This window comes from Sarcophilus harrisii, chromosome 6 (genome assembly GCF_902635505.1).
Source record: "Sarcophilus harrisii chromosome 6, mSarHar1.11, whole genome shotgun sequence".
Classification (NCBI taxonomy): domain Eukaryota; kingdom Metazoa; phylum Chordata; class Mammalia; order Dasyuromorphia; family Dasyuridae; genus Sarcophilus; species Sarcophilus harrisii.
Window position 1 is genome coordinate 192,054,475 of NC_045431.1, and position 25,647 is coordinate 192,080,121.

Sequence of the window (25,647 nt, forward strand, 5' to 3'; positions counted from 1 at the left end):
AGAAACACCTCGGATCCAATGTTCTCCCACCGTACAAACCACTTCTCAGCCCAAGGAGAGAGGGGGATGAGGGCCCGAGTAAGTGACTTGATCAGGGAAATGGAAAGGAACAAATTTGAGAACAACCCTGTAGACTGGTCCTTCAGCTTCTAAGGTCAGAAAGCTGGGAGCCCGGTGGGACTTGAAGTAGGAAGGGGGAAGTTATGAGGGAGAGAAACAGGCTCACCTTACAGTGTCGGCAGGATAAGAAGGGAAAGTGTGATGTTTCTTTCTCTTTATTTTGTTGGTTTAAGAAAAATTCCCAAACCTCAGTCTTATCTCTGCTGAAACCAAGGAAACTGCTACAGAAGACAGAGAGGGCATGGGGCCGCAGCCTGTGCCCGGGTATTGGGGGTGGGGACCCAGCTTTGGGACCCACAAGGAGGAGAAGGAAGGAAGGCTAGGAGCCACTTGGCTTGTTGGATAGATCCCAAACTCCTTTATCTGAAAAGCAGGGAAGCGCCAGACCTGTACCCCTTCGGGCCAGTGACCAGTATTTAGTGTGCTAGGTCAAGAGAAGGCAATATTGGATGAGCAGACACTCATCAGGGCTCCCAACCCCCTGGGGAACCCGCCCCTTCGCCCCCAAGAAGGCCTTGCTTCCTCCCTCTACAGGTTGGAAGGCTGCACCCAAACCGAGCCCGGGCTACAGTGCCCCCTCTGCCCCTGGTGCCAGCGCTGCCTCCTTCAAAGGCCCAGAAGATGCCAGCAGCCAAAAAGGAATCCTCAGAGCCTGTGCTAGTGCTTTCAGACGATGAAGAGCTTTTCTGAGCCCCTGGCTGCCTCAGCCTCACTCCTGGCAAAGCCCCCAAAGGATCTGAGGGAAGTGTGCGGATCTGCCCATCCTCCTCCTCCCCAAACGCCTGGCAGAACGCTCACACCCAGAGACCAGTGGGACCCGTCTGTCCCAGAATGTTAGCTCAGGTTGTTTCAGGAGCCGGAGGTGGCAGGGAACCTTCCCTGACGGGACGCACTCGGGCGCTGTCCCCTTCCACCAAAGGGCCGGTCCTGATACCTGCGGGCCACAGGGCCCAGTTTCACAATAACCTGTTCTTGTGCCAAGCTTTGTCTTCCCACTGAATAAAAAGCAGCTTCTCCCATGTGTAGCCTTGACAGGGGAACAGGTGTGCTGGGTTTGGGAAGTTGTGCCTCGGAGGACAGAAACTTGGTTTGTGGAGCCCAGGCCTCCAAGGAGGCCGCCAGGAGGAGCTGCCAGATGCCAGTGTAACGGCGAGGCCGGGATATTCCAGAACACGCTGCGGTGTGGCCCAGGGTCCCGCTCAGATGCTGCCATGGGGGCTCAGACACTGGCGCTTCCTCCCTGAGCTGTCAGAGCCAGAAGTGACAGAAACCTTCCCTGGCAGGACGCACTCGGGTGCTGTCCCCTCCCACAGAGGCCGGGCCAGAGACCACACGAGATGGGAAGACTGTGTGAGACCCTGGGGATCTGAGAGGGGCTGGACGAGCCAATCCTCGCCTGCCCTGTCCCGCAGGACTCCCTCCCACCGTCCCCCTCTCCTGCCCTCCACACCTTCCACCCCATAAGCCCAAAGCCAGCAGTGTCCGGGCTGTGTCCCGCAGGCTGGTTACTCACGCAGACAGAGCTCTGGCCTCAGGTGACTTTAATGAGTTTGAGGGTCAGTGAGCAGCTCAGGGTTGGGAGACCGCCCACCCCAACATGCCCCACAACTAGTAGGGAGCCACAGCAGGGGAGCCCAAAGGCTCCTGACCTGGCCAGGGCTCGGCCCCAACATTGGGCTCCTTCTCCCGGACTCTCGGCTGTCCCAGCTCTCGTCACTCAGACCCGAGGCCTGTCTCTGGCCACAAGGTCAGGTCCCTGGAGTCCTGCCCCACTGTGGCTTTTCCTAGGTCTGGACCTTGCTTCCCTGATCCCGCCTAGCTCCCCTCTCTCCTGAGGGGTCGCCCGCCTCCCCAGCGCACACGGACGACCGCTTAGCACCCGCTTGGGCCCTCCAAGTCCCACCCAAGTCTTCACATTGGTCCTTCTGATCTCATGCCGGTCCTAGTCTGAGACCCGCCCTCAGGCAGCCCCTGGTCCCAGCCTTTGGCTGCAGCCCCCTTCAGGACCCGACTGTACAGTGGGAGTCCCAGGCTGCCGGGGCCGTGAGGTGCGGGGAGCAGCTGGGGTTTGGGGGGCGGGATGGGCTTGAGGTTCCTCAGCGGGGGGACCGCATAGTCGTCCATGCCGGGGTTATAGGGAAGCTCGTAGCCCTCCTCCTGTGCCCGAGCTCGCTGGCACCAGGCGTCCCGGGGCTCCTGGGGCTTGTCATAAAGGCCTGGAGGCGCGGCTGGACTCTGGCCTTCAGGCTCGTCATAAATGGGCTCCTTCTTGGCACCTCCCAGCTTTGTGTCTTTGAGCTGTTGCTGCACTTGGTCAAACAGGCCCCAGTAGAGGGGGGAGCCTGCAGCAGCCCCAGGTCCTGTCCTCTGGCCCGAACTATCCACAGGATCTGAGTACAGGGGGTCTGGGGAGGGGTTGGGCAAGGCCCGCAGGGCATCCAAGGGTTCCGAGTACAAGGCGGGGCCATCGGCAGTGTGGGGACCCTCGAGGCCGTAGGGTGCAGGAGGCACCATTCCGGGTCCCGCCATCCCTGCCTCACACTGCTGATCCTGGCCCGGCCCGGGCCCAGCAAGGCCAGCTTGGGCCTTTTGCCTTTGGATGGCGGCCTCCACAGCCTGGAAGATGTCGTTGCCCTGTGAGGTCTGGAAAGTGAAGGTCCCAGGGCCCGAGGGGCACCTCCGCCCGGCCTCAAAGGAGAACATGGCCTGGAGGCAGAGGGGAAGAAGGACACCCTCAGCCACAGACCAGGCAGAGATGGCCAGCTCATCACACTGAGGAGAGAAGCCCCTGAGCCACATCCACACTAGCAGCAGCGGCTCTCCCCACTCTTCGTGCCGGCACAAGGGGGGCACAAAGGGGGAACTGGTCCCAACGCTGCAGCAAAGGGGCACTCACCAACCTCCCCTAGTCTGCTCCATTTATCCTCTGCTTCCTGAGCCCAAGTCTCTGGCGGCCCATCCCAAGCCCTTACCCGATCCCGGCCATAGCGACGGAGCAGAGTGTAGGGCCAGGAGAGCAGGGGCTCCTTCTTCTGCCCCTGCCCCCCCAGGATCAGGAGGCTCAGGCCACTGGCCTCCACCCTGAGCACGTAGTGTCCCTGCAATCTGCAATGCTCAGACGCCTCTGTTTTCTGTATAGTGACCCAGAACTCGCAACCTGCAGAGAGAAGGGACACTGCCAGGTGGAGAGGACCTGCAGAGACTGGATTCTGCCCACAGGAGCTTCAGCCCCCTCCCCCAGTCAGAATCCCTATTCCCAACACCCCCCCCCCCCCCCCCCCCCCCCCCCCCCCCCCCCCCCGTGTCTGGCCCTGCCTCTCCCCATCCCCTTCTCCTTTCCCCTACCTTGCCCATGGGGGCTGTAGAGGGAGTTCTCCTGCATCTCCATTGTAGAGGGCCCAGAGGAGCTTTCTCCGGGGGACTGAGACCAGCAGCCTTTCTGCAGGAGAGAAAGCATCGGTGATGCTGTAAGGTCCAGGCTGTCCTCCAGCTGGGGTCTGAGCCCAATCAAACGGAATGGGGGGGGGGGGGAACCCTTGGGGAACACTGACCTTGAACTTTCCCCCTCACTATATGAGGGACCACCCTGGCCAGCCCACCCTCTGTCCCCTCACCGGAAAGGCTGTCTGGCAGAGTATCTGCACCCAGGCCATACTGGCAGGGCCCTCAGCCGCCAGGAGGTGGGAGCGCTGAGCAGTGTCCAGTCGGAAGGCCGAGGTGCCCGGCCCTGGGGGGCTGTCCAAGGCCACAGGGACCACGCTCACGCAGTCCGACAGGCGGATCACCCGGCAGTCCAGTCTTCGGGAGCCTCCCCACCCGCCTCCGGAGCCTGACCCTTTGTGCTCGAAGAACTCGAGGCGGGCCACGCCATTGGGGCTGGAGGGGTACAGGACTGCCCAGGTCTTTTTCCACTTCTGTGGGAGGGAGAAAATACTTCTCAGAGGCTATTTGGGGAGGGGAGGACGCGAGGCAAGGACATGGCAGGGGGGATCCCCAGCACTGCCGCTGCCGGCGGGTGGGAGACGCAAGGAAACGACAAGGACAAGTAGACACCGGGGAGGGGGCGTGGGAAGATCCTGGCGGGAAACAGAGGAAAGCCCGGGCACACCAAAGCAGCGGCTCTATTTGGAATGAACAAGCCTTATTCTCCTGCCCCGCTTGTTTTGGGGGGATGGAGGGAAACCCCGGTGAGGGGCGCTGTGTAAGAAAAAAGCAGGAAAGGAGAGGATGAGCCGAGGGGCAAAAGGGCCGAGTCACGCCCCTCACACTGAGGAGAGGGGGGGAGAGGGAGAGGCGGGAGGGGGCTCCGCGCAGGACCGGGCGGCCGGGGGGGGGGGGGGGGGGGGGGGGGGGGGGGGGGGGGGGGGGGGGGGGCGGGGGGGGGGGGGGGGGGGGGGCGGGGGGGGGGCGGGTGGCAGCGCGGCTGGGCCGGCCCGGGGCTCCTACTTCGGGGGAGACCCCCGCTCCCGGCAGAGGTGGGGTTTCCTCAGGAGGCGGGGCTCCCGGGGGGGGTGGGCGCATTTCCGTCCGGCCGAGGCCGGAGGAAGCGTGGAGGGGTTGGGACTTCCTCCGGGGCGAAACTTCTCCTGGACGGAGCTCGGACCCGCTGCTCCTCTCCCCTCCCCCAGCCCGGCCGCCCCGCGCCCCCCGGCCCTGCCGCCACCTTGGCCCCGAAGCGCTGGCTCTGCACGAAGAGCGGTCCCTCCATGGCGGCCCCGTCCGTGGCGGCCCCGTCCATGGCCCCGGGCGCCTCTGGACGCTTCCTGGCGCTGCGGGGCGGGGGCGGGGGCGGGGCGGGGCCCTCGGGGCGGGACCGGGGGGGGGCCCCCAGCCCCCCCCCGGGGGCCCGAAAGCGGGGCCCGGGGGGCCCGCCCGCGGCCGGGCCCGGGAGGAAGCGGGGGTTGGGCCCCCAGGCCCCGGGGCCCCCCCCCCCCAGGGGGCCCCCGCGCCCCCGCCCCGGCCCACCCGGGCCCTTTCCCCACGGACCCCTTGGGGCCCCGCCCCCCCACCCAGGCCCCCGGCCGGCCCCCCGGGGCCCAGGGCCCAACCCCACCCTCCCGGCCCCCGGGCCCGGGCCGGAATTTGGGGAAACCCGGGCCCCCCCCCCCCACCCCAGCCCCGCCCGGCCCAAACAACCCGCCACCCACCCCCTTCCCCACCCACGGGCCCCGGGGCCCCCAACCCCAGGGGGCCGCCCACCAAACCCCACAACCCGCGCCCCCTCCCAAAACCCACGCCCCGAAACCCATGCCCCACCCCCACACAATCGGGCCCCCCACCCTCAAACCAGGGCCGCACGCCACACCCGGGCACCCGAAACCCCCGCCCGCACCCACAACACAAACACAACCAAACACAAAACCGCATGCCCCCCCACCCCGAAACAAACACCCATAAACACACACCAAAAACACAAAACAACCTGCCCACACAAACACACACAACAAACAGAAACAGCCCCACACAAAAGCACCACCAACAAACACGAAACAGCACACCCACAACACACAAACACCCAACAAACACAAAAACACCAAAACCCCGCACACACACACACAACACCACAACACATCACAAAACACCAACAAACACAGAAACACCATCCCACACACACGAAAACCCACCCAAACAAAACACACACCAAACACAAAACACCCACAAACACACAAAACACCACCCCAAAACCACACACAAAACCGCACACACAACACAAACACACATACAAACACAAAACCACAACACACACACACACGACACCAACCACAAAACACAACAAACACAGAAACACCACCCAAACACACACAACAAACACAAAACCGCAGCACACACACAAACCGCACCCCCACAACCATAACACCCAACCAAACACAAAACACGCAACACCCCACACAAAACACACCCCACAAAACACGCTCCCACCACCCCACGAAACCGCACACACAAATCCCACACATAAAACACAAAAAACACGCCCCACACACAACACACAAAAACACAACACAACAAACACAAAACACCCCCGCATGCCACACACACAGCCACACACACAACACAAAACACACACCCAACAAACAAAAACCCCCAACCCACACACAAACAAAAACCCACCACACACAAACACACACACAACAAACACAGAAACCGCAAATACACCACCACAAAACACCCAAACACAAAACAACACCCTACACCCACACACTCCAAAACAGAAACACAACACACCACACACAAAAACCACAACACCATACCCAAAACACACAACAAACACAGAAACAGCATACCACACACACACACACAAAACCCAAAAACACCGCCCCGCACACACACACACACATACACACAAACACACACCCAAACACAAACCATACCCCACACAACACAAAACACACACCGCAAAACACACACATAACAAAACCCTCACCACGCACCGCCACAACCAACCAACACAAACACACACCCACCGCCACACACAAACACAAAAACACACAACACAAACCAAACACATACAAACACAAAAACCCCTTTACAAACACACAAAAACAGCCCAAAACACACACGTCCCACACACAGAAAAAACACAAACACCCACAAACCACACACACATACAAACACAGAAACACGCACATACAAACACACACAGAAACACGCACGCACACATACACCGTACACACACACAAAACACGATACACACTGCCACACAACTTTCAGTTCTCGACCCCAACTCTCCCCAAACCTCAGAGGATGCCTGGTGGAAGAAGGCAGGGACCTGGGGGGATGGGCAAAGGGATGAAGTTCGGGAAGTGAAAAGGAGGCTTCTCCGCGCGCAGAGCCAGGGGCTTCGCCCCACGCGGGCCCCCGAGTGTCCGCCGGCCTGGGCCAGCCAGGGAAGAAAGCTCCATTGAGCCCGAGCGGCCGGGGGCGGAGGGGGAGGCTGGGGCCTGGCTGGCCAGGGAGGGGGAGGGACAGACGGAGTGGTACAGTGGGAGGGATTGAGGGAGGGGCGTCCAGTCTCCCAGGGCCCGGCACTTTCTTGGAAGTCCGGGATTAAGCTCCCAGGCCAGGGCTGAAGTCCCCCATCCCATTCCTTCGGAGACAACTCTCAGCCCAGAGGTAGGAGCGCTTGGAGGGAGGCAAAGGAAACAAACCAGCAGGGAAAGGAAGAATGAGGGGGGCTGGGACGGTGATCGCTGGGAAAGAAGTGGGAGGGCTTGGGGGGCAGGGGTTGGGAGTCAGAAAGATGGGAGTGGGGAGAGGGGCGCAGGGAAGCTCGGAGTGTTGGGGAAACAGAGGGAGAGGATAGGAGAGTGCAGGAAACGGGGGACCCAGGTCATGAGGATGAAGAAACAAACAGGAGGGCGCTGGAGACGGGAAAGGTGGGGTTCATGAACACAGGATGGGGGACAGGGGGCATAACAGGGGGATGAAGATAATGGATATGTGAAGCTGTTTTATACCTTCTGTTGTTGGTCCCTCCCATACATGGAGGAGGTCTTCTGATTACCAGTGCAGGGGAAGTGGGGGAGAGGGAAAGGTCAGAGGGGACCAGCCTGGCCAGGGGCAAGGAATGTGGCAGCCGCGGGAGGGGATGGGACAGCGTCTGAGGGTCGGGCAGGGTAGGAGGCCAGCAGGGAGGAAAGGGAAAAAGAGGACAGCAGTTTGTGCTGGGAGTCTGGCCCAGAAAAGTCAAAGTTTCCATAGAGGGCTGGAGGGGAGGGAGAGGAGCAGGCTAGAGCCGAGATGGGGGTTGGGGGAGAGGGCGTGAGGGCAGGGAGAGGGGATGTGACAGGGTCCGGTTTGCTCCCACCAAAGACTCCTCTACAGGACATGGAAATGCCCCAAAGTCAGCTGCTCCTATCCCATCCCCCGGGGACCGTGCCAGTCTCTCTGGCCTAGTCTCTGTTGCCTCAGTAACGGCTTGGACCTTAGCACTCCTTCTTTCTCCTTCCCTCTCTTCCTCCCAGTGGTTCCCACTGCCCCGCCCCATCACTCAACCCTGGTCCGTCTGGGTCCCCATGCTCCCCTGGGACAGGTAGCCAAGGAGGTGTCACACAGTGACAGCATCCGTGACACTGTTTCCTGTGTCACTGTCAGCATCAAGGCCTCCTCTTGACTCCTGGTGTGGGTAGCGGCTGTGTGTGATTCATGCAGCTAAAATTATGAGGTCTTCTGTGTGTACATGTGTGTGTGTTTCTCCAACCCTCTCCTGCACATGCTCCGATAAAGATCTGCTTTCTGTCTCCCTTAGTTCCTCCCCCTCCTCAATCAAGCTTTAATAGAAACCTGGCTCACTGATTGCTTCTTCCAACATTTGCACGCTCTGTAGACTAGTTAATGTCTATCATTCTTCATCTGTGGAGTTCACAGGGCATCTCCTTCCCTCCCTCTCTCACCGGGTCTCTCCGAGAGACTCTGCGGCTCCTTGTATGTCTCTCTGGGTCATTAAAGCCGTTGATGTCTCTTATTCTCTTAGTCCGGGTCTCCATCTCTACTTTATTGTCACTCTCTGCATCTTGTCACTGTAACTAAAGTCTGGGTTTCTATTTCTCTTAGACCATGTCTGACCTAAAGCTTGCTGGGGGCTGGCAGTGGGGTCTTTGGGGGCTGGTTCTGTGTGTGCTATGCACCTGGTGCCTGGGAGCCCCCTCTCCGTCCCCAAGCCCCGCGGCGAGCCCCGGTAGCAAGCTTCGCTTCCGCCTCGCCGGTTTCCCTCGGAAGCACTACGAGGGCCGTGTGGAGATACAGCGGGCTGGCGAGTGGGGTACCATCTGTGATGATGACTTCACCCTGCAAGCGGCTCATGTGCTATGCCGGGAGCTGGGCTTTACCGAAGCCACGGGATGGGCCCACAGTGCCAAGTATGGCCCGGGCACAGGTGAGAACAAGCACCAAGAAAGCTCCCCAAACAGGGAAACAGCACCAAGGGCAGCTGGGGCTTCAGGTTTAGGAAGATGTGGAAAAAGATGGTTGGAGGGACATTTGGAGGCAGGGGAGAGAGGAGAATTTGAGCAAATAAGTAATATATTGACAAAAGTACAAATTTTAAAAAAAAGTGATTGGGCCAAATCTAATGCAATAAACTGTAATCAATATAAATGTAAGATCGGGCTTCCGTTCAAAAAATCAACTACTTCCCCAGGAGAAATGAGCAGATAAATAATTCCTAAATTAATGATCTGGGGGATTTAGTGACTACATGCAAGTAAAAAAGATAAAGTGATTAAAGGGCAACATCAATGGAATGAGGAAGGAGTTATTGGTCCCTTGTCCTCTGCTCTCATCAAACCTTCCCTGGCAGATTGTGTCCACTTCTGCAAGGATATTGATAAGCACATCCAGAGGAAAAAATAAACATACATAATGAAGTGTAATTGAAAATTGAAGCTACACAATATCCAGCCTAGAAAGCATTAGTTCTGAAATCAGAGAACATGGGTTCAAATTCTACTACTCATATGAGCAAATCACAACTTCCTTGGACCTCAGTTTCCTTATTTGTAGAATGAGATGGCCTCTGAAGTATCTTTCAATTGTAGATTTATGGTCCTAGGGAAGGAGAAAGTTTGCTTATTGGAACATGGAAATAATTTAGAATCCTTGACAAATGGTCATGCTACCTCTTTTTGAAAACTCCCATGGACAGGAAACTTACCATGGCATGAGTTCTGATTGTTGGAAATTTATTTTGATGATCCCCAATTTCAGACTATAACTTTGCTTCCAATTTCAGAGGCCATTAGACATAAACTCCTTCAATCGTCCTCCATTCTCCCAAAATGATACTTCTTTCTTTTTCCAATACTTAGGTCTCCTGTAATCTTAAAAAACAATTTTCCCTTCATCACACCATCCTCTCAAAATATGACCCCATATCTGTCTCCTTCCCTTAACTGTAAAATTTCTAGAAAGAGACTTTAACTCAACTTCTTCTTGCTCAGCACACTTGAAATCTGGCTTCTTTCCTAAGACTACTTGGTGAGTCTCTCCAAGGCCGCCACCAATGACCTTTTAATTGCCAATTCTAAAAGCCTTTTCTCAGTTTTCTTCCTCCTTGACCATTCTGCAATTTCTGAAAGTCAGGATTGAACTTGGATTCAAGAAAACCTTTGCCTTCTCCAACACTTCCTCAATATATGGCAAGTCATTTTAACCTCTGCTTTTCTTGATGTCTGTGGATATTTAGCATATAGAAGACAAATTAGGTTCATGATCTCCAAAGGGCAGAACTCAATACAATGAGTAGAAGTTACAGGGAGAGAGAGCGCAGCTCAAATAGCACTTTCCTAACAACCTGAACTGTTCAAAACTAATTAAATAAATCTGAATGGGCTTCTTCAGGAAGCAGTGAGTTTCCACACATTCAAAAGTCCTGAAGAGAAATCTCAATGATCCCAGGAGGAAAGCTATAGAAAGGATTGCTGTGCTGAGAGGGAGTTGGGACAGCCTATTTCATTTTGGAATTTGATTTATTTTTTTCATATTTTCTCTAGTTATATTTAAAACAATGTTTTTTTACATTTACTTTTAAAATTTTTTGAATTCTGGTTCTCTCCTTTATCCCCACCCCCAATTAAAAAACCATTTGTGAGGTTATGCAAAACATTTCCATAAAAATCAAGACAGCATATTTCTAAGGTCTCTCCCAACTCTGAGATTTTTAACTCTAGCTCGGAAAAAGAGCATATCAAAGTAGGGTCAGATGTTACATGAGGGGGGCTGATTGGGAGGGGAATCAGACCAAGGGAGTGCCCAGGAATCTAGTCGTTTCTTAGAAAAAAGTTTTGGATCGGATCAGATGGGAGTCCTCATTCTAGATCTTCCCCTAAATCATCCTATGATTTTGAGAAAGTCAATTTGCCTCTCTGAACTTTAGTTTCCCCTTCTGGAAAAAATGAAATCGTTTGACTCAGTGGTTTCTAATTTTCCATCACATGAAATTCTATGATTCGGTGTGATTTCGGCTCACTCAAAATGAACCTGGTCCCACCAAGGCCTTTCTGCATTACCTGGGTAATCACCACAGGTTCCTCCCATCCTCCTTCTGGCACCCATATCTGCTTGGTCCAGAACATTCATTTAATTAACTCAGAAGGTCATTAATGGCCCACGATGCAGCTCCTTGTCTGCCAAGGCCCTGAGCCTCTCTTTCCTTACCTGTAAATTAGCAGGGTGGGCCTCTAAACCCCCTGCCAACATCCCCATTGCCACCTTCGCCACCATCTCTGTGCTCCCTCTCACTCCCTCCTGTCCTACTCCCCAAGGCCGAATCTGGCTGGACAACCTGAACTGCAGAGGAACAGAGCGAAGTGTGAGTGAGTGTAGTTCTCGGGGCTGGGGCAACAGCGACTGCACCCACGACGAGGACGCTGGTGTCGTGTGCAAGGATCAGCGCCTTCCCGGCTTCTCCGATTCCAACATCATAGAGGTTGGTGGGTACATGGGCAAAAACACAGTTTTTTCACAAACACACAGGAGGCAGTTAGGGAGAGCGGTTCGAGGGAAGCTCAACTGTGACTCAGAGACATGAATTCAAATCCTGCTTCTGACATTTACTAGTCTTGGGATCCCAAGCAAATCAGCAAGCCTCTGTCTTGCCTCATTTTTCTCATGTGTAAAATGGTAATAATAATAGTGTCTCCTTCCCAAGGTTTTTGTGAGGATAAGATAATATTCATTTGTTTTTTAAATTTAATTTTACTCCATTTTTATAAGGAACCAAAATGAGCTGATAGTCAAAAAGTAAAACCCTTTGCAAGCTGTAAAGTCTATATAAATTATTATTATATACAGGCATTTGAGAGCTGGAGAAGATATGGGGATCGTGGAGCAGTTGTTCAGTCACTTCCAACTCTTTGTGACCCCATTTAGGGATTCCCAAGCAAAGATGTTGGAATCATTTGCCATTCCCTTCTCCAGCTCATTTTACAGATGAGGAAACTGAGGCAAACAGTCACACAGCTGAGTTTGAACTCAGATCGGTCTTCCCAGGGCTGGCACTTGTCTCCACCGCGCCACCTAGCTGGGACAAGCAGTATATAATATCATAGGGAAGGCAGCCTGGTTTAGTGGAAAGATGGAGCTGGGGAGGTTGACCGGCAATCTCCAGTCTGGTTCCTTTGTAGTCATTTAACCAATCTGAGCCTCGGTTCTCTTCCACCCCCAAGATTTCTTCCAGCTCTGGATCAATCATCTGGCCCTGCTTCGCCTTTTTAAATTTTCTTTACATTTTTTTATGATAGGGTTAGATTTTCTATAGAAACTTTGACTTATTATTATGTGAAAAAAGGTTTTTGTGTCAAGTACCTCCAGGGGGATATATGGGACTGGAGAGTTATATGATTTAAATAAATCCTAACATAGTGCTAGACCTCAGTTTCCTCATCTGTAAAATGGAGGGAATCAAAGATGATCTCTAAGGTCCCTTCTAATTCTCAATCTTAAAGTCTTCAGGTAAGTGAGAGAATGAGAATGAGTGGTTTCCCTGAGGCCTTCTGAGGCTGTGATCCTTTAGCCCCTGAGATGTGTTTCTGTGATGAGGGTTTACCCAGACCTGTGCCATCCTATCCCCAGGTGGAGGAGCAGCATTTGCAGGTGGAAGAGGTTCGTCTGAAGTCAGCTGTGGGAGGAGGCCGGCGGCCGCTGCCTGTCACAGAGGGGCTGGTTGAGGTCCGGCTCCCCGGGGGGTGGGCCCAGGTGTGCGACCAAGGATGGAGTGCCCATAACAGCCGAGTGATCTGCGGGATGCTGGGCTTCCCCAGCGAGCGGAGAGTGAATGCCGCCTTCTACAGGTAAGAGAGCCGGGCTGGGACAAGGGATGGGAGAAAGGGGCTCCCAGGTGTGAGGAGAGAGAGAGAGGTAAGAAGGGGTCTGAGTTAGGAAGGGAACTGAATTTCAGGGCTTGATGGGTATGAAAAGCAAGGCAAGTCAAAGCCAGTCACCGTGGCATGAAATTCTAGGTGCGAGGGCCCAGGGTTTGAGGAATGGAGTATTCTGAGTTCTGAGGTTTAAGGGGGTCACAGGCTAAAGTTGGGGGGCCGGGGAGTATGATGGGATGACTGTAGAGCTCTGAATTTGAAAGGTTTGAAGTACCATGAGTCTGAAGAGCAAAAATATAAAAATTGTGGGTTCTTGACTGTGCTACGGAGAGCTGAACTACGAGACAGAAATGGGGATGTTTGGGGAGGAAAGACGTTGGAAGCACCCAGATGGGGAGTGGGTGCTGGGGGGTGGCCTGGGGCCTTGGAAAGGAGTAGGGTGAGGGTGGGGCCTCTCAGTGGGTAGGGTTTGTTGTAATGGGGCGGGGCTTCCCCCTGGGCTTGATCTGAGCCTTTCCATGTCTTAATGTAGGTGACATCATCTAGAGCTAGGCAGATTCTTCTGATTCTCTGCCCTAGGCTACTTTTTCTGACGCTCTCAAACTAGGGCCACAGAGGGTGAGATCTAGAAAGGCTTCCTGGAAGAAAGGGTTTTTGTTCTCTGTGAAGTGTAATTTCCTCCATTTGTCAGCCCCCCTGTATCCATTAAGAACTAGAAGAAACCTTAGTCATCTAATCTGACTTTATTTTATAAATAAAGAAACTGATAGTAAGTGACAAAGTTAGGATTCCTTAGCCTGTTAACAAGCACTTACTAAATGCTAAGCACTGAAGTTACATGATAGTAAGTGGCAAAGGCAGGATTCGAACCTATTTCCTCAGCCACCAGATCCAAGTCCTGTTAACAAGCCTTTATTAAATGCCTATTTAAGTGCCATACACTGTGCTAAGCGCTGAAGTTACAAAGAAAGGCAAAAACCTTCTGATCTCCAAGAGGTCACCGTCTCCTAGGGAAGACAATGTACCAAAAAGATCCAGAGGAGCTGAACTGGCCATGATCTCAGAGATAAGGCCCTGAGGGGAAGGTAGTCAAAAAGACTTCTGGCAGAGGGAGGCACTTTGACTGAGAGGAGAAAGAAGCCAGGGAAGCAAGAGGAGAAGAGGAGGAAGGTTTCAGGCTTGGGAAATGGCCAGTGAAAATGCCGGGAGTCGGGAACTAGATTTGTTTGGAACAGGACGGAAGTCGCCATTATCGGCTCACAGAGTGGGGACAGAAGAATAACCTGTAAGATTAGAAAGTTGTCAAGGAACCAGATTGTGGTCCCAAGTATTATGGACTAAGCCTTTTCTGTTTGATTCTGGAAGTACTTGGGAACCGCTGAGTTCACAAATTGGGTTGGTCATAGGGACATGGTCAGATCTGTGATTTAGGAAGGTCAATTTGGCAGCTGAATAGAGTCAACAGTAATAGGACAAAATGAGGAAGGGAAATGAAGCAGAAGACTATCGTAATCGGTCAAGCATTTGGTTGTGAGGGCCTTTGCCAGAGCAGGGGCAGTGCCAGGAGAAAGAAGGAAATGCAGGATAGATGTTCCAAGGCTAGCCAGGCAACTGGGCGACTATTTGTATACGGGGACCGAGAAAGAAGCGCTCAGGATGATCTCCAGGCTCGGAGACTGTGTGACTGGGAGGAGGATGACACCCTTGAAAGGCACGGAGAAATTACCAAGAAGGGAGCTTTTAGATGAAACAGAATGAGTTCAGGTTTGCACATACTGAGCTCAAGATGTCAAGGAGATATCTCATTCAGGAATTTTAATTGATAGAGATACAAGACTAGAGATCAGGAGAGGGGTTAGGAGCGGATAAACAGATCTGGGAATCGTGGGCAAAGAGACAATAATTGAATCTATGGGAGCTGATGAGTTCACCTAGGGAAATAGAATAGCGGGAGAGGAGAAGAGGGCACAGGATGGAGGCCTGTGGGACACTTTTGGTTAGATCCAGGTTGTTTCCATTGTACCAAATACATGATTTTGTTGTTCCATCATTTCAGTCATGTCCAACTTTTCATGACCCTATTTCAGGTTTTCTTATGCAAGAATGGTTTGCCACTTCTTTCCCTGGTTCATTTTACAGATAAGGAAACTGAGGCAAACAAGGGTAAGGGAGTTACCTAGTGTCGCAGGGATAGGAAGTTTTCTGAACCCATATTAGAACTCAGGAATACTCATTTTCCTGACGTCAGGGCCTGGCATTCTATCCATTTTGCCACCTCGCTGTTCCAGTGCATTATTTAGGAGATCCTTAAATCCTTATTGGATTCAATTGGATCTGTAGGATTTCAGCAGGATTTTAGGATGAGTGAGGATGTGGAATGAGCAAAGGTGTGATAAAGATTTGGAACAGATCAGAAGTTTGTCTGGGGTTTGTATTCATCTTTCTGTAGAGTCTCAGAGACTTTGTGTCACAGGAAGCTGGAAGGGTCATTGAATCAGCAAGAATTCATATAACCTCCACACTGAGTTTACCAGAGAGCTTGGAATCTTTGCCTTCCAAAATTTTCCATAAGGCAGGCAGAATGGCACAGTGTGTGAAAAGTGTTGGATTAGAAGGTCTGGATGACCAAAAAGTGGGCAAGTCCCTTCCTCAGTTTCCTCAACTGTAAAATATAAGGGAATTGAACTAGATAATCTAAAAAGTCCTTTCTATCTCTAAATTTATGATTCTAAATGTAGTAAAGGAGATAAAAACACACATGAAGCAATGAGATAATTAAGAATTGCAAAGTAGAAGACCATGTGATCCAGCCTTTCATTCAACAGAGGGAAACCAAGGCTCAGAGAAATGGAAAGGCCTTTTCCAAAGTCACATCGATAATTTAACGACAGAATCAAGATTGAAGTCTCCAAAGACTTAGATCACTATAAGACTACAAGAAATATTTAATAATAGAGAAGAAAATATAGTGCCATAAAAACTAGAAATGAAGAGCAGTGAAGAAATATTTCTTTGGGGGAGAAAGTGTTTGGAGCAGTTAGTGTTGGGGTTGTCTTATTTAACATATTATAATAATGAGTGCCCCAAAAGATAGATGTGAGCTCAATATAAGCTCAATATAAACAAAAAACTTTATAGTTATATTTATTATTAGATCTTATTTAGACACTCTATATAAAATGGGGTTCAAAATAAAGGAAAAGCTTTATATTTATATCTTATTTTATTTATACACCCCAAAGTGTATAAAATGAACCATGCCAGAGGAGGGAGCAGAGTTACCTTGTTGGGAGGTAATTAGTATGTGGAGTGAATAGAGGGCTGTGATTACCATATTGGTACCTAGGAGGATGAGTGAGAAATTAGATCAGGAGAATGTAGTTATAATTACTATCAGTTCTCCTAAAAAGATTGATGGAAGGGGGTTGGGCTAGATTAGCAAGGCTTGGTAATAACCATCAGGCATATAAGTGGAAGAATTATTTGGAGACCCCGAGTTAGGATTAAGGTTCGGCTATGGATGCATTCGAAGTTAGTGTTAGCTAGACAAAATAGTATTGAGGAGGTGAGTCTGTGGGCAATTATTAGTACTGTAGCTCCTATAAAGCCGAGAGGAGATTGTAGGACGGCGGTGATAATTATTAAGCCTATGTGACTGACAGAGGAATAAGTGATAAGTGATTTAAGGGTGTTTTTCGTAGGGAGGGACTGAACTTCCCTGTTGAAGATGCTGCAGAAAGTGTGAGCTGGATAAGATGGCTTCTAAGGCTTCCTCCAATTCTGAAATTCTCATAGGAATCATACATTTAGAGCTGGAAGGAACCTTAGAAATATCTAATAGTCTGGCTTTCTCATTTTGTCATTGAGAAAACAGACCTGAAAAGGAAAATAGGTCTTACAGAGCCAGTAATCAAACTGAGGCACCCCAGCACCAAAGCCATCACTCTTTCTAACGAGACCACATTGGAGGCCACAGCAATTTTTCAGGAAGGAATGAAGCAGGGAATTCTCCCCAGCACCTCTTCTCAGACTGTATATTCTAAGTAATTTAATGATAATGTATTCAAGGGGAAATGTTCCAAAGCAGGTTTATGGGATGGGGAGCAAGGGGTCTCAGCTCTTTGCATTGGGAGCTTAGGAAGAGGAACTAAGGATCATCACAATGGTTCCCTCCAAATCCTGAGACAATTGTGGCTACTGCTCTTTCCCGTGGAGCAGAATGTCCAGGGAGGGAATAGCCATGAAAGGGGAATTGGCCAAAAGGTATCTTGACCATGAAAGAGCACGAAAATGGTTAATGAATGGGGGCAACTGAAGCTTAGTGGTTAATGAATGGAAGTAACTAAAGTTTAGGGCCTAAATCCCAACCACTAGGAACTCCTTCAGGGTGAAGAAAAGTAAATTCAATTCAACTTAAGTACTTACTATGGACAGGGTCAAGATTAAAAATACAGTCCCTGCCTTGGAGTTTATAAGCCAATACGAGGAGTTTACAAATCATAACATACCGAAAGAACCAGAGTGACTGAAGAGATCACGGAAGACTTCATTGAGGTGCTGACCCCAATACATTTTAGGAGAAGGAACGGACTTCAGTAGGCAGAGATTTGAATGCTAGTAGGGATGTGGGATGTGGGAGAACATTGTTACAGAAACAGAAAAAATTAGGACAGAAAATAATCCAGTGTGGATGGGATTTAGAATTGTGAATTTGGTTCAAGGATCCACAAATTATTGAGTACCAAGTGGCGGAGATATACACATAAAGAGTTAATTCTTGCCCTCACAAAGCTTCCATTCTACCAGGTGGGAAACATGTATACAATTAAGTAGATACAAAGTTTATATGATCTAATACTGAGTGATTTCAAGAGAGAAAGAGATTTCATATACCAGCAGCCAGGGGGACTCAGAATAGGAAGTGCTACCTTTCCGAGGAAGCTTGGGATGCCACGTGGCAGAAGGGAAGGCATTCCAGGCCTAGAAGTCGACATCTTGGCCAAAGCAGAGTAGGAGGATGACTTGCCGTGCACGGGGAACGGTGATTTGCCCAGTTGGACTGTGGAAAGAATGAGAGTAACATGAGCTAGAGCTAGGAAGGTAGGCAGGAGTCAGCTTGGAGAACCCTAAATGCCGGCCCAAGGAGTTTTTATTGGCAATAAGAAACTACTGAAGATTTTTCAGCTGTGACACAGGTAAGATGCATTATCCAGGTGGTTTTGTTCCCGTGTGAAAGAGAAGTTGGTATTAGAGAGACTAGTTAAGAAGCTGTTACAATAGTCCAGGGAAGATAGGACAGACTGAAGAGATAATGTGGAGGGAACAAACACGGCTGTTGATTGGGGGCTGAAATGAGAGGGCCAGAGCGTCCTCTAATCCCAAAGTGTAGGTGACTGGAAAGATGGCCGGGCTTATGGTTTATGGAAATTGGGAGGTGGGGCCAGCTGGGGATCAGGGGAAGATGAAGAGTTGGAGTTGACAGGTTGAGCTTGGGCCAGTAAAAAAGGAAGCAGACCCTTGTACCTCACTCCGGGGGAGCTGATCCAAGCTGGGGCTAGGAAAGGGGCCATTGGAGTATTTAGGACCTCGCCTGGGACTGCTCCCATTCCCTCCAGTGTTCTGGCTTTGCCTGCCTCGCCTCGGGGCAGCTCTCTGCTCTTGCACTCCCTTCTTGGCAACGAGCCTTGGGTCTGGCCGAGGGCCAAGGAGAGAGGTCAGCTGGATTAGCCCATGCTTGGGCCTGACCGGCTCCAACACCCTGGCTGTGGGCCAGATCCCGTGATTCCCTCCGTGGCCAACTTCTGAATTCCTGGGCTTGACCCCACCCCATTTCCGCCATGGTCATGGGCTGACAGACACTATCTACCACCCCGACCTCTACAGCTCTACTTTTGGCCGAATGGAGACTCTTGGCTCCCATCCTGCCTGCTAGTCTCTGTCGTTCTAAGGCAAAGATCCTGTCCCGAGTCTTTAAATGGACAGAGTCAAGATTAAAAATACAGTCCCTGCCTTGGAGTTTATATATAATCCAGTACAGAGGGTTTTACAAACCATAACATACCGAAAGAACCAGAGTGACTGAAGAGATCACTTTCAGCTGGGAGATCATGGAAGACTTCACAGAGGAGGTGCCAACCCCAATACATTTTGGGGTCTCCATCTCCTACCTTTTCCCCTTTTTCCAGGCATTCATATCTAACTTTGAACTACGAAGGTCTGTCTCTGATGTCTTAGTTGGTTGGGGGGTTGGAAAGAAAAAGGCATGGGCAGGAGATGAGAGACCCCCTGAGCCCTTGGGGAAATTTTTCTCTTGTTCCTGACTATGACTGGCCCTCTAGCCAGGTCCCGGGCCCCAGGCTAGTCCCTTACTCCAGTGTTCTCTTGTCCACACAGACGGTTAAGGAAACGGGCAGCCAAGGCCTCTGCCCAACGCCGTGGGTCTCGTAGCAGGTAACAGGGCAGGAGGGGGTTGACCTCTGGCTGAATCCAGGGGCGTCCTGATCCTCCCTGTGGCTCCAGGAACTGGAAGGACCCTGTCCTTTCCAGATCCCAGGGTAGTGAATCGGGGTGTGGCCAAGCAGGGTCAAATGTGGGGACAGGTGGAAGAAATATTCCCTTCTGCTCCCCTTGGCAACCCTGGATTTGAACCCTCAGCTCCCAGCTCCACCAGCCTCGATTCATACTCGCTCCCCTTTACCCTCCCCTCTTTTCCAGCCTTTCCCTTCACTTCTTTCCCATGGCTCTGCCTAAATTCAACCACTCTTTACCTCTTCCCTGCTATGATCAGGCATCTCCAGTGGGGCAGCATGGACCCCTGGAGCCCTGCTCAACGTGGCCATGGAGGGGTCAGTGTGGATGGTGTGCCCCAGCTCCCTGACTGCATTTTCCAGACTGCCTGCCTTCCCCATCCCTTCTCTCCCGCTGTCCTGTCTCTTTCTGAGGAACAGAACAGAAAAGACAAGGGATCTGATGTCCCCCGACCCTTCCTGATCCCCTTCCGCTTGTCTTCTGCCTCCCTCCATGTCTATCTCCTTTTTCCAGGCCAGTCACCAAGTTTAAAGCCAAACACAAACCCCGTGCAGGCCAGGGGCCCAAAAAGAGGTAAATAAAGAACTGGATGGTGAAAAGGACGCAGAGGCCCTGAGAGCCCACTGGTCAAGCAGGGGACACAGGGGGGAGGGGGAGGGCTTCAGGGACTGGGGATCTCCCAAGTCCGGTCGTATGCTGCTTCATTCTGCGCCCACCCCGATGACGTTTGCCTGAGTGACCAGTGACCCCCCTCCTTTGTCATATATTCATTCCTTCAGCAGAGCTGCTAGGAAATTCAGGATTCTGCCTGAAACCTCATTAGAAAGCAGCAGTCACTTAGCTTCCTAGTACAGTAGCATATAGAACAGAAGGCTGCATGACTCGGTCCTGTCTTTCTCCTTCAAGTTACTTCAGAACTCTGGGGGATTGCTGCCTGTCTTCTTAGTCCCAGAACAACAATTTCACTCTCATTTATACACCACGCAGTACTCGCATTATCTTGCTGGTTCTCACCACAGTTCTGAGGAGGAAGGGGAGCTGGCAGGACAAAGATGGTGATCCCCATTTTTACAGATGAGGAATCTTGAGCCTCAGAGCAGGAAAGCAATTTGCCTGAGATCCTAAAGGTAGTGATAGGGTACTCGACAGATCTGAATGACAGCCCAGAGTCCATCCCTCTGCACCACAAGCCCTGTCCACCCCCAGAACAAACCCCTCCACCCCAGGGCTTCAGGAGACAATCTGGATGTGAGAATCTCTCTGCTTGGTCAGTGAAGACCAAGGGGAAAATTCATTACTCTATTCTTTTTCCATCTTGGGCCAGGGATCACAAAACATCCTCTGGGCATCTCTCAGCAGCGTCTGGCTTAAAGAACTTGAGGTTGCTTCTTTAAGCTCTACTTTTGGGGATTCCTTTTTGATGTCTCCCTTGCCATGAACAGGCCCCCGTTCTGAGCCCCCTTGTAAGGACTTCTCTTTCTACTCTGGGATAAGACCATTTCCAAGACCCCTGACGTTGCCTGCTCCTTGGGAGTCTCTTTATTCTGGGCTTCTTGTACTAAATGCTCACACACACACACACATACACATTTTGTTTTCCTCCAAGCTTGCTCTTATTCTCGTACCCATCTTCACAGGCAATGTTTTCTGCCAGTGCCAGTCCTGTCCTAGCTACCACTCAGTAACTACAGGATGGAGGAGGATAGTCTTTCCTGCTTTCCCCCGGTGCGACCTGGACCCCTTAGCACCAGATCCTGCTGGGCCTTCCTTTGTGGCACTGGGGCCTGTTGCTCCATGAGCAGACTCACTTCTCTTGTCCAGGCTACGCTTTGGCATTTTGTGGAATCTTTCCCCTGGGGTGTTTTTGAGACACATGGAGTGACTGGCTTCCCATCACCCTCCCTCTTTTCTGACCTTCTCAAGGCCTGTTCCCCCGGTACCCCTCCATTGCCTGGATGATCTCTCCCATATTGACTCATTCTGATCCCTCCCTCGACCTATTGTCCTGCATCTCCTTCCCAAGCCCAGCTTCCCATTCTGCCCTGAAACAGCCTCTGTCCTTTCAAAAACAAATATAATATTCACTGACACTTATGTAGCGCCTTAAGGTACGCAAAGTGTTTTACGATCTCATTTCATCCTCTCCACAAGTCCACCAGGTGAGTAATTATCAGCCTTTTTAATGGATAAGGAGACAAGCCTAGAGAGGTTAAGTCCCTCATTCATACTCGAAAACTGGCAGAATCTGCATCCGAGGCTCTCCTGGTCCCCAGCAGCTGACGTTAATGTTGTATTTTATAGTTTATTTCACTTGATTCTGGGAGAAAAGTACTCTAAATTGAGTATTCTTCCTATTTTATAAAAGGAAACAGGATTGGAGAAGTTATAGGTAACTTATTCCTGGTCACACAAAGTTGTTGAGGGCCAGAATTCATTTTCAAGCCCGTGCTCTTCCTCTGGTCCCATCACTTCCCACGTCTCCGCGGCTTATTTCTGCCCCAGCATCCCCGGTGAGCATTTGTGTCCCCGTGGGCTGCCTGGGCCTCCTGTTCCTGCATTACCTCCTGGCCACACTGGGCCCTTGGGCCCTTGGGCCCGGCCCTTTCTGCTCATTGCCCTTCATCATGTTCCGAGACATGGGGGGGAGGCTGATGGATTAGGGGTCGAGGTTGCAATGAGCTATCCGCTGCTCCCTCTGTCCAGAAGGCTCCTCCTGCCTTCTCACCCTAAAACCCTCCTTTTTTTTGGAAACTTTACTGTCTCTTGGATCTCCTGCGGTGACTCTGGGTGTCTTTTCTGGCTCGGAGAAAGGGGTGGGAGGTTAGGGCGAGGACGGCCAGGGGAAAGCGTGCAAGGAGCTGGGAAGGGGGCTGAGGATGAGGTGGCCGGACCCGGGGTCCACCCTGCTCCTTCCCATCCCCAGGCTGCTGGCCCAGCGCCAACGTCACTCCTTTGGTCTGCATGGAGTGGCGTGCATGGGCACCGAGGCTCACCTCTCCCTCTGCCCCCTGGAATTCTATCATGGCAATGACACTGCCCGGTGCCCAGGTGGGGCACCCGCCGTGGTGAGCTGTGTGCCAGGCTCTCTTTATGCCACAGCCAACGGCCAGAGAAAGAAGCAGTCATCGGCACAACCTCGGGGAGAGGTGTGTGTGTGACCCAAGCAGAGGGAAGTCTCCCACCCCCTTCCTGCCCCCCCCCCCCGGGATCAGTGGGGCCCTGCTGACACCTCCCTCCGCCCCCGACCCCTACGGCAGAGAAGGCGATCCCTGGGGCTGCTCCGCGCCACCCCCTCCCGCCTCCCGTCCCAACCTGGGTGCCTGCCTCCCCGGCCCGCTAATGTTCTCCCCATCTCTGTCTCTTTTCAGCCCCGGCTTCGCCTGAAGGGCGGGGCACGGCCGGGCGAGGGCCGGGTGGAGGTCTTGAAGGGCGGTGAGTGGGGCACGGTCTGTGACCACAAGTGGGACCTGCAGTCGGCCAGTGTTCTGTGCCGGGAACTGGGCTTTGGGAGTGCCCGTGAGGCCCTGAGCGGCGCCCGAATGGGCCAGGGTGAGCCAAGGGCAGAGGGAGGGAGGGCGCACCTCAGGATTAGTTATCGGGTGGCAGCCGTGGAGCTGGGAGCCACGGTCAGCTCCCGACCTCTGACCCCTGACCCAGGTATGGGCCCCATCCACCTGAGTGAGGTGCGCTGCTCGGGCCGGGAAGCAAGCCTCTGGAACTGCCCGCACAAGAACATCACTGCCGAGGACTGTTCCCACGCCCAGGACGCCGCTGTCCGCTGCAACCTGCCCTACACGGGGGTGGAGGCCACGGTCAGCTCCGTCCTCTGAAGCCTGGTCCCCTGCGCTCTCTCACTGACGGCTTCTCGCCTCCTTCCCTCCCCACCTTCAACCCCCCCCTTTCCTCATCCTCTGTGCTCTCAAGAACCCCCGACATCCCCATCAGCCTCGTGAACCCACGATGAGGGTCTGCAACGTGCCTTTCCCTTGCTCCCTGCAGATCCGGCTAAGTGGGGGCCGCAGCCGGTATGAGGGGCGAGTGGAGGTGCAGGTAGGGGGACCCGGCTCCCCCCGGTGGGGCCTCATCTGTGGAGATGACTGGGGAACACTGGAGGCTATGGTGGCCTGCCGGCAATTGGGCCTGGGCTATGCCAACCACGGCCTGCAGGTAGGTTTGGAGGGAAAGGGGGAGAGGTTCTTCTCCCCACGCTTCCTGTTCTCTCACGAGTCCTATGTTCCCATTTGCAGGAGACGTGGTACTGGGACTCGGGGAACGTCACGGAGCTGGTGCTGAGTGGAGTTCGCTGTACGGGCTCCGAGCTGTCCCTAGGGGAGTGCGCCCACCACGGGACCCACATTGCGTGCAAGAGGACGGGCACACGCTTCGCTGCTGGTGTCATCTGTTCTGAGAGTGAGGGGGAGAAGATTGGGGGGTGGGGGTCTGGCCCAGAACAAGCCTCCTTGGAGACAGGGCGTGGGGAACGTGTGACCCCAGGGGGAAGTCTCCAGTGAAAATCCAGTCCTTAGGCAGACTGGGAGGGGATGCTCCTCCTCTCCAAAATCACAGAAGTCTCTGCCCCTGTAATCCGTGACCTCCTCCCTCCTCCCCTGACCTTCCCAGCTGCATCAGACTTGATCCTACACTCAGCACTGGTGCAGGAGACTGCCTACATTGAGGACCGACCACTACACATGCTGTACTGCGCAGCGGAGGAAAACTGTCTGTCTCGCTCTGCCCGGTCAGCCAACTGGCCCTACGGCCACCGGCGGTTACTGCGTTTCTCCTCCCAGATCCATAACCTTGGCCGAGCCGACTTCAGGCCCAAGGCTGGGCGGCACTCCTGGGTGTGGCATGAGTGCCATGGGTGAGGGAAGGGGGCCTTGGCTAATGAGGGGAAGGCTGAGGGTTGGTGGGGGAAGGAAGGAGGGACTGTGCTCCATGGGAGAGGACCTCAAAGGCCTTCCTAGTGGAGGAGCAGGCCTGTAGGCCCCTGTAAATCCCCCCCACAGGCACTACCACAGCATGGACATCTTTACTCATTATGACATCCTGACGCCCAATGGCACCAAGGTGGCTGAGGGTCACAAGGCCAGTTTCTGTCTGGAGGACACTGAATGTCAAGAGGGTGAGTCACTTGTCTGGAAGGGGTCCCCATCTGCCACCAGAGTCTAAACGTAGCCCAGAGATCTGAGGGACTCCAGCTCTGGCCTTCCCTGCCTCGGTCGGATCTGACTCCCTGCCTGGGACTTGTGGCAGCTAAAGCCTCCTGGGGCTTCTCCATCCTCTCAACTCCCCATCCCCCCAGACGTCTCCAAGCGGTATGAGTGTGCCAACTTTGGGGAACAGGGCATCACCGTGGGATGCTGGGATCTTTACCGGCATGACATTGACTGCCAGTGGATTGACATCACAGATGTGAAACCCGGAAACTACATCCTGCAGGTGAGGGGGAGGACACCCGGGCTGTCTAGGGCTGGGTGTGCCCGAAGGGAACTCTGATCCCCGATTCTTCACATCAGGTGGTTATTAACCCCAACTTTGAAGTGGCGGAGAGTGACTTCACCAACAACGCGATGAAATGTAACTGCAAATACGACGGACACCGCATCTGGGTGCACAACTGCCACATTGGTATCAGGGCTGGGCTGAGCAGGGTGGCAAGCCCTCCCCACTCCCGCGCCAGCTTCTCCTTTCCCTCCCACCTCTCCTTCAGCTCCTCTTAGGGGGACCAGGGCCTGATCCAACCCCACTGCCATTTCCTCCCCAGGAGATGCTTTCAGCGAAGAGGCCAACAGGAGATTTGAACGCTACCCTGGCCAGGCCAACAACCAAATTGTCTGAGGCCCCGGATCCATTTGCTACCTGGCTCTTGGACCTCCCCACCCTCAGGGCACTATTGGAACCAGATCTTGGCTTCAGCCAAACAGTTTGGCGCATGGACTGGGAAGGAGGATTCCCTAACCTTCCACAACTGGATTGGAGCAGAAAAAGCAGCTCTCTACCATGCACACCGATGTCCTGGGGACACAGTCAATACCTCCAATCTTTTGGTTTTGGGGAGGAATCCATCCTACTCCCCTCACTCTTGGCTACAACATGTCACTAGTTAAAATTTTATTTTATTTTAATTTTATTTTATATAAAATGTTTCTCCTGTTTCTTTGGAGTGGGTAGGGGGAGGGCCTGC

At 52.9% G+C, this 25,647-nt stretch overlaps 3 protein-coding genes across 4 annotated transcripts in view; 2 read left to right on the forward strand and 1 right to left on the reverse strand.

Annotated features, from left to right (window-relative positions):
* M1AP (meiosis 1 associated protein) overlaps window positions 1–1,554 on the forward strand; it is a 94,397-nt gene extending 92,843 nt beyond the window's left edge. The window contains exon 10 of the mRNA XM_003773480.4: window positions 655–1,554. Coding sequence (XP_003773528.1) covers window positions 655–810 — 156 coding nt within the window. The 3' untranslated portion in view covers window positions 811–1,554. The remainder of the gene's footprint in view (window positions 1–654) is intronic.
* A 97-nt stretch (window positions 1,555–1,651) lies between these two features.
* DOK1 (docking protein 1) lies at window positions 1,652–4,920 on the reverse strand. The gene is made up of 5 exons (XM_031941454.1): window positions 4,784–4,920; window positions 3,735–4,034; window positions 3,466–3,559; window positions 3,093–3,277; window positions 1,652–2,826 (listed from the first exon to the last, which is right to left on the reverse strand). The coding sequence occupies exons 1-5, from the start codon at window positions 4,856–4,858 to the stop codon at window positions 2,032–2,034; spliced, it is 1,449 nt and encodes a 482-aa protein (XP_031797314.1). The 5' UTR covers window positions 4,859–4,920; the 3' UTR covers window positions 1,652–2,031.
* A 2,170-nt stretch (window positions 4,921–7,090) lies between these two features.
* Window positions 7,091–25,593, forward strand: LOXL3 (lysyl oxidase like 3). Of its 2 annotated transcripts, XM_023506154.2 has the most exons (14): window positions 7,091–7,230; window positions 8,671–8,992; window positions 11,379–11,542; window positions 12,688–12,905; window positions 22,384–22,606; window positions 22,829–23,009; window positions 23,118–23,272; window positions 23,460–23,627; window positions 23,708–23,870; window positions 24,081–24,324; window positions 24,470–24,585; window positions 24,766–24,902; window positions 24,980–25,091; window positions 25,228–25,593. In XM_023506154.2, exons 2-14 carry the CDS (start codon window positions 8,674–8,676, stop codon window positions 25,299–25,301), a joined length of 2,274 nt encoding a protein of 757 aa, XP_023361922.1. In that variant the 5' UTR covers window positions 7,091–7,230; window positions 8,671–8,673; the 3' UTR covers window positions 25,302–25,593. The 2 variants fall into 2 exon arrangements, with proteins under 2 accessions (XP_023361922.1, XP_031799609.1); XM_031943749.1 differs by lacking the exon at window positions 7,091–7,230 and having other exon boundaries at window positions 8,605–8,992.
* The last annotated feature ends 54 nt before the right edge of the window (window positions 25,594–25,647 follow it).

Excerpts from the sequence above, each read along its gene's own strand:
- DOK1 (XM_031941454.1), bottom strand. The coding sequence starts at position 4,858 with ATGGACGGGGCCGCCACGGACGGGGCCGCCATGGAGGGACCGCTCTTC. Across the intron at positions 4,035-4,783 it reads GCCAGCGCTTCGGGGCCAAG|AAGTGGAAAAAGACCTGGGC; the intron begins GTGGCGGCAGGG and ends TCCCTCCCACAG. Across the intron at positions 2,827-3,092 it reads GTCGCTATGGCCGGGATCGG|GCCATGTTCTCCTTTGAGGC; the intron begins GTAAGGGCTTGG and ends CTCTGCCTCCAG.
- LOXL3 (XM_023506154.2), top strand. The coding sequence starts at position 8,674 with ATGTCTGACCTAAAGCTTGCTGGGGGCTGGCAGTGGGGTCTTTGGGGG. Across the intron at positions 22,607-22,828 it reads CGGCACAACCTCGGGGAGAG|CCCCGGCTTCGCCTGAAGGG; the intron begins GTGTGTGTGTGA and ends GTCTCTTTTCAG. Across the intron at positions 24,903-24,979 it reads CCGGAAACTACATCCTGCAG|GTGGTTATTAACCCCAACTT; the intron begins GTGAGGGGGAGG and ends TCTTCACATCAG.